Raw genomic sequence first — 7,401 nt, 5'->3', positions numbered from 1 at the left:
AGAGGATTTGAAGGCTCCTCCCATTGACTTCCATGTTAAAAAAAGAGTTTAAAAAGCTGAATATTTCAAAAAGTATAACATATTTTTTAAAAGTTGAAGGTTTCCCATCGATTCCTGCAAAGGCTGAATAGTTTAATATTTGAATGGTTTCTGTAGCTGAAAATAAGCTGAAGTTATGGAGAGCCAAAGTATTGGCTGAAATAAGAATAAAGATTTGAAGAACTATAGTGGAATGCTGTAAACAGCATTTGCACTAATAAAGATTTGAAGTACTATAGTGGAATGCTGTAAACAGCATTCGCACTAATAAAGATTTAAAGAACTATAGTGGAATGCTGTAAACAGCATTCGCACTAATGACTCTGATGAATCTGACTCTCTGATGACTCCTACCTTTCTCTTTAATCTGCAGCTGACATGGACAGCCCGTAGGGCAGCTCCCATGGCCGGTCTTAAGTGCGGTGAGGAGGTGGTGGTCAGCTACCTGCCGCTCAGCCATGTGGCAGCCCAGCTAATTGACATGTGGATATGTGCTGGTTTTGCCATGACAACATACTTCGCAGATCCAGATGCTCTCAAGGTATGGAAACCTACAGCTGTATAAAACATGGAGTTATAATGAAGGTTTTCTATCTTGACTATAATCTCCATTCCTTTTTCCCAGGGCTCCTTAGTAGACACACTGAAGGAGGCTCGTCCCACTTGTTTCCTGGGAGTTCCTCGTGTGTGGGAGAAGATGCAGGAGAAGATGAAAGCTGCCGGTGCCAAGGCATCCCCAATGAGGAGCGCAGTGGCAGGCTGGGCCAAGTCCATAGGCCTGCAGTACAACTACAGTGTCATGAACGGGTAAGAACGAGACAAAGATTGTTTCATTGGTGCCATGCCATTTTTCGGAAATCCAAATGATCTGAAAGATTTCCAATTGGATCGAAAGCCCATTTTTCATGTAACAAATCGTTTTTATTCTGATGGCCCATAGCTTAGAAAATACACACTAGCACCAAACAGCAGCACATGGCTAATGATCATGCAAAATTATGTCATCGGACCTTTGCAGCTGCAATATTTGTATTATTTTGTTTAGGTATTAGGAGTGAGGCATAGTTAGTGCGAATGCTGTGCCACAGCATTCCACTATAGTACTTCAAATCTTTATTCTTTCCGCTTATTAGTGCGAATGCTGTGCCACAGCATTCCACTATAGTACTTCAAATCTTTATTAGTGCGAATGCTGTTTACAGCATTCCACTATAGTTCTTCGAATCTTTATTCTTCCCCTTATTAGTGCGAATGCTGTTTACAGCATTCCACTATAGTTCTTCGAATCTTTATTCTTCCCCTTATTAGTGCGAATGCTGTTTACAGCATTCCACTATAGTTCTTCGAATCTTTATTCTTCCCCTTATTAGTGCGAATGCTGTTTACAGCATTCCACTATAGTACTTCAATTTCTTTATTCTTCCCCTTATTATTATTATTATTTCAACCATACTTTGGCTCTCCATAACTTCAGCTTACTTTCAGCTACAGAAACCATTCAAATATCAAACTATTCAGCCTGTTTAGGAATCAATTGGAAACCTTCAACTTTTTAAAAATATTTTATACTTTTTAAAATATTCAGCTTTTTAAACTCTTTTTTTTAACATTGAAGTCAATGGGAGATGCCTTCAAATCCTCTTTTCCTACACTTTGCGCCAAATGCTTCCCCTTCCACATAATTTCAGCTAGACACTTCATTCCAACTTTCAAATGATCACAATACCTTCAGCTATAACACTTGTTATTCAGATTCTTCATATCTTTTACACTTCTTGAGATATTTAACTTAGTTTGGAGCTTGGTAAAGAGGCTTTCTTCAGATTTTAACATTAGTGTGGATGGAGCAGCTCGTTAAGTCTAGAGTGCTTTGATCTCAAAACAGAGTGGAAGAGTGCTTGAAATTCTCCCCAAAAAAATGTTTTAAACCTGCCATAATTCCCAAACCCTACACTCCTCAGACATAATTTTTCATGAGAAATGTAGGAAAACATCTTGTAGCTTGAAAAATGAAAAATAATTAAGCAAAATAATTAAACAAAATGCCTCTTGAGGGCATGAAGTGACAAAAACGTTCAACATGTCTCCATTAAGGCGCCGTTTAGACGAGGATAAAACGGCTTGTATCTGCATAGTTTCGCGTGCGTATAGCCCTATTATTTAGACGAGGCCGATAGAAACTGACCACACAAACGATAACGGGTCCCAAGGTGGATAGATTTGCAAACGAAACGCTCTGGGGGGTCAACCGAGTCCGTTTAATCGCCTCTATACGAATATTGCCTGAAAAAATAACGACAGCCCCGCCTCTTCGCACCTCTTCCCACCTCTCCCCCGCCTCATTGCTGATTTGTTTCTACAACAACAACAACAAGAATGGCGGATCACAGGGTTGCTGTTGTGCTCCAGACGCTACTGACCATGATTAATATGTTAGTGCTACAACTACGGTGCTTCTACGACAACCACAAGCAACTAGTGGACATGAAGAACCACATACACGACATGTGGCTAAATCCACCGCGGAGAACAACCAGAAGGGCGACCAGGAGAAAGTTTTGGGTAAGACCGGGCAGAACTAGCAGTTGGTGGGACAATTTTGTCAATGGCGTTGTCGTGGACGATGAATGGAGGGAGAACTTCCGCATGTCCAAAGCCTCTGTCGTTGCCCTGACTGAAGAACTGCGCCCATATATCGAGAAGAAAACTACAAACATGAGGGCGCCAATTGATCCACTGAAAAGGGTTGCTGCGGTTCTTTATTACCTGAGCGACGAGGGAAGGCTACGGAAGACTGCTAACGCCTTCGGAGTTTCCCGCCCGTCTTTGTCCCTCATTATTAGGGAGACATGCAGAGCGATCACCATCCACCTGGGTCCAAAATACATCAAGCTGCCTTTTACTGAGCCCGAGACCGCGGATCTGGTTGAGGGGTTCCATTGTACACATGGCATGCCACAATGTTTAGGAGCAGTGGACGGAACCCACATCGAAATCAAGCAGCCATCTAACGACTCCACTAGTTACATCAACAGGAAAGGAAAATATTCCTTTAATGTACAGGCTGTCTGTGATTACAGGTACCGATTCATGGATGTCGTGGTAAAGTGGCCTGGGAGTGTGCATGATGCACGGGTCTTTGCTAATTCCAAGCTAAACATGTACTTAAAAACTGGAAAGATCCCTGCTCTGAAAAAACAGATTGTGGACGAAGAGGAGGCCATACCATGTATGTACATAGACTGTACATTTTTTTTAAAGGTGTTTATTAAGATGTGATAAACATTCTTTGTTACATTCCCTGTCCTCACTATGCAGCTCCTTCAGCGACAGGCTGCTGTACAATATTCATATACCTGGCTAGGTATATGTACCTGGCTGCTAAATCTGAGGACTGTTACAGGATTTTTTGTATTATATCCTAACTGTTTTTAGTACTTTTTAATGCATGTCACATGTGTGAAACTAAGCAAATAACTATGTGATTCTCCAATGTCAAAAGTGTGAAACTAAAAATAAAATTGGCTGCAACCACTTCCAGACTTTCTTTGAACTTAATGTGCAACAAATGTCATCATCCTCATGAATGAAGTTATATGGCCCATTCTACCGAGTCAGGTTGTCCATATATATTTTGTACCGTATTTATTTACACATATAGTAAAAGAACCGTACATTTTTATATGGTATTTTCAGACTGTATTGGCCACTAGCGAAACATAGTACATACACTGTAGTAAAAAAACTATTATATTAACCTGTTAAGATTGTGTTACCTTCCCTTCTCTAAATAGTATTTTAACCAATATTTGAGGATTTTCAGTAAAAGTAATATAAGCAAATGTTGAATCAAAGTTGAATTTATACAATTCATAAAAATCATAATGCAAACTTTCTTTGTGAAATGCATAATACTGATCATATTGATTCCAGAGATGAAATAGAAGGGAATGAGGCTATAATGGGTAATTTTTTTGGTATTTTGAGCAAAACACTTCATAGACATGTTTTTTATATATCTGAGACTATAATATATGCCTAACAATAGTTTGGGCTTTACCATTAAGGCCCAATGTGACATATCACAGTTCAGATATTTGACACTAGGGGGGGGGTTACTTTTCATAAATGTGGTGTATTTAGTCAAAATTAGGTTTACAAGGTGAAAAGGACTTACAGCCTCCCACACACTGATATAGATATCTCACTGACTGTAATGAGGGAGAAGGAAAGAGAGTGAGGAGAGTGCTTGCGGAGTACATTGACCCTTACATGAAAGACAAGACTGTTCTTTTATTTTAATAAAGTTTTTTATTAATAACATTATTTATAAATGTGTACACAGTAAAAGGGAAAAAAATACCTTTGCTAGCTAAAAAAAAAAGGCTTAAAAAAAAAGTGATTCTCCATTTGTACAAAGTCTGGTGGAGTTAAAAATAAAAATGTTTACAGACTTCCTTTGACCAAAAAGTGCTGTGAAAAAAAAAGAAGCTCACTGCTTTACTGCTCCTCCTCATCCAGTGACCGCCTGAATGAATATGGAGGAGATTGTTGCTGTGGGGTGTGTGGTACAGAGGGGTTTAATCTTGGTGTGGCCGTGTGTGGCCTTCGGGGTGGGTATGAGGGCACCTGGAAGTGTCCATATCCACTGTTGTTAGTATGAACTTGCATGAACTGGCTCATCAGGGAAAGGCCATTCTGTACAGTCACATTAATGTTGTCCATGGTGTTGTTCATACGATCCATGCTGGCTGCGCTGCGGCTGGTTGCTTCCTCCATTAAGTCCAACATCCGGCTTTTTAATCGCAGCTCTTCCTGCACCGCATGTTCCGCTGGAAGCTTCCTCTTCATGCGGTCACTTCTGTGGCCGTCCAGCCGTGCCTATAATAAACCAGAGAAAGTTTGAATTAATACACAATAGGACCATAGCCACCAGATAACAGAACACAAAAGGCATGTTGTGAAATAGCTCTCAATACATTTTACAAATAAAACAGCTCTAAATACTTTCTAATTTTACCAAGCTTAAACCGGTTCAGTTTTTCAGTGGAAGGTACTGCATCATAGTATATAGCAAGCCCTTTAAGATTGAAATCATGAACATACCTGGAGCAGATCCCTGCGATGACTCACAACCGCAGCAGTTGGCAGAGTTCCGTTGGATCTACTCGACTCTGGCAAATCCGTGGAATGCTCCAAACTCGGGTAGGAACTTGGTCCGGGCGACGACTCTTCCATGTCGAACAAGTCCCCTTGTACCTGTTTTAGTTTCGCTGTAAGCTGGCCCTGTGAAATTGTGTTCTTCTCGTGAGGGAAATCTTTTTCAGTCGGGGTCCTCGGATATTGCGCCTGAAATAAGTCGGCTATCTCCGTATATTTAGGCTTGCAGGACTCCCAGTCTACATTATCCTGTATTTTTGTCGTCTTATACTCAAGTGTTACACTTAAAAGAAGTTCCACCTCGTCGTCGGACCACGAAAATAGCTCCTTTCTTGCGCGAATAACAGCCATCTTCGTTTGTTTGTTTTGTTTGTGCCTCACACACATCCGGGGGGGATCTTATACTCGCTGCTTTTGGTGTATTTTGTGGCGGAAGTTACAGCGCCACTTACAGTCCCGCCATATGTACTACAGCTTTCGAGCGGTCTCGTGTGGAAGTACAGCGCCACTTACAGTCCCAGCATATGTACTACAGAGTTTCCAGCGGCCTCGTTTGAACAGACACGTTAAATGAAACAAATGCATGTGAACGGAAGACTTTTTTGAATACGAATACTGTGCATAAAACGCAAACGGCCTCGTGTGAGTGGGGCCTAAAGCCCATTGTAATTTCAGGCAGATATTTCCTCACAGCAGCAGCCGCACACCTTTCTTAAACTGCCAAAAAAGCCACATTATTAACCCGAAAGTAAACAAAAATTACACTTCAGATACTCAACTTCCTTGACATGCTTCACGTTTTGAAATTTCACAGATATCTGTTATCGTTCTTCCACAAAACGTTCACATGTAAGAGGTTCATCTCTCATTCAAAACAATGAAGCCTTTGATCTATACATAGCTCGTTGGCGCAACTATCAACACCTGTGTTTGAACACGATGATGTCATCACTCCAACTGTCAGTTCAGCTCTCTCTCTCTCTCTCTCTGGTGACAAAATTGTCAGATATACTCCTCAATGCATTCTTATGGGACTCAGTGATGCAGTTGGTTGTCTTTGATCTCTGGACACACACACAGGTGTTATGATTGGGTGTTATGAGTAGGTGCTCAGGAACAGAAACAACACTGACAGACTGGACTTTAACAGACTGTCTCAGCCTATTATTTTCTGTCCGATGGAGACTTCATACTACTTATATCTGATATTTAACTCCTTCAGCCTAATTTTAGCTGCAGAAACCATTCAACTATTAACTTATTCAGCTATTTCAGGACATTGAGGCTATCAATGTTGTTGTTTATACCTTTTTTAAACCTTTTCTTTTAAATATTAAGCTTCTTCACTATTTTTCCTACTCTGCAATGCATTTGAGCTGTAACAATTTTGATTCAAATCATTTCACTTTTCAGCATTTCTCCGCTAAGTTCAGCAACACACATACTTGGTTTTTGTAGCTACAAGCAGCATCTAATCAGAGCAGACATGCCCACAGACAGACAGAGACACAGGCCCCGGCCCCACGGGAACGAAAACGGGTTGTATCCGCATATTTCTCTTGCGTATAGCCCTTTTTGCCACACGAGGCCGTAACGAAACGATAGAAATGGACCCCGCAAACGACAACGGGTCCAAAGGTGGATAGATCTGGGAATGGAGCGCTCTGGGGGGTCCAACGGCTCCGTGTGATCGCCTCTATACGATCATTTTGTGATAATGACGACGCAATAGCCCCGCCTCCCCCCCCCCTCTGCTGCTCACCCCCGCAAAAGTACACTGCACACTGAATTCAGATTATTATTTATCTTTATCTCGATATGGACATAAACGCGAGTGAAGTCTAATCTGACAGGACGGAGACACGCAGCTCCTCCCGCTGTGATGCAGCGGGAGCAAAACACACACTTCAAGTCAGATCATCACCCTTAGCTATTTTAATTACCTCTCAAACTACCTAAACTAGTTATAAATATGTTTATTTTTACTGTTGAGTCATCATTACTGGATCAGCTGCTGCATGAGACAGACACTGAAGCTGTCAGAAGAGAGGGAGGAAAAAGAGAGGCTCCGTATATTTTATTATTATATATCATTATATAGAGTCGTTATTCATTTGTTTTAAAGCTCAATAAATATCAAAGAAGACCTTTGACCGGCACTTTTATAATTTTGTCCGGAAGATTTCAACTTTAACACACGTT

The 7,401-nt window shown here is 41.0% G+C and overlaps 2 protein-coding genes across 2 annotated transcripts in view; one reads left to right on the top strand and one right to left on the bottom strand.

Moving 5' to 3' along the window:
* Window positions 1-876, top strand: part of LOC117473030 (long-chain-fatty-acid--CoA ligase ACSBG2-like) — a 9,290-nt gene extending 8,414 nt beyond the window's left edge. Inside the window, exons 6-7 of the mRNA XM_034118501.1 lie at window positions 413-580; window positions 665-876. Of these exons, the coding sequence (XP_033974392.1) occupies window positions 413-580; window positions 665-850 (354 nt within the window). The 3' untranslated portion in view covers window positions 851-876. The remainder of the gene's footprint in view (window positions 1-412; window positions 581-664) is intronic.
* A 3,663-nt stretch (window positions 877-4,539) lies between these two features.
* Window positions 4,540-5,647, bottom strand: LOC117472592. Its single transcript, XM_034117890.1, has 2 exons — window positions 5,146-5,647; window positions 4,540-4,920 (listed from the first exon to the last, which is right to left on the bottom strand). The coding sequence occupies exons 1-2, from the start codon at window positions 5,584-5,586 to the stop codon at window positions 4,540-4,542; spliced, it is 822 nt and encodes a 273-aa protein (XP_033973781.1). The 5' UTR covers window positions 5,587-5,647.
* Window positions 5,648-7,401: the final 1,754 nt, after the last annotated feature.

Source organism: Trematomus bernacchii, unplaced genomic scaffold (assembly GCF_902827165.1).
Source record: "Trematomus bernacchii unplaced genomic scaffold, fTreBer1.1, whole genome shotgun sequence".
NCBI classification, from domain to species: Eukaryota; Metazoa; Chordata; class Actinopteri; order Perciformes; family Nototheniidae; genus Trematomus; species Trematomus bernacchii.
The sequence above is the reverse complement of the archived record's forward strand: the minus strand, read 5'-3'. Positions and strand labels throughout refer to the sequence as shown.

Coding starts and splice junctions, on each gene's coding strand:
- LOC117472592 (XM_034117890.1), bottom strand. CDS start 5,586: ATGTGTGTGAGGCACAAACAAAACAAACAAACGAAGATGGCTGTTATT. Junction 4,921..5,145: donor ATCGCAGGGATCTGCTCCAG/GTATGTTCATGA, acceptor GGTTTATTATAG/GCACGGCTGGACGGCCACAG.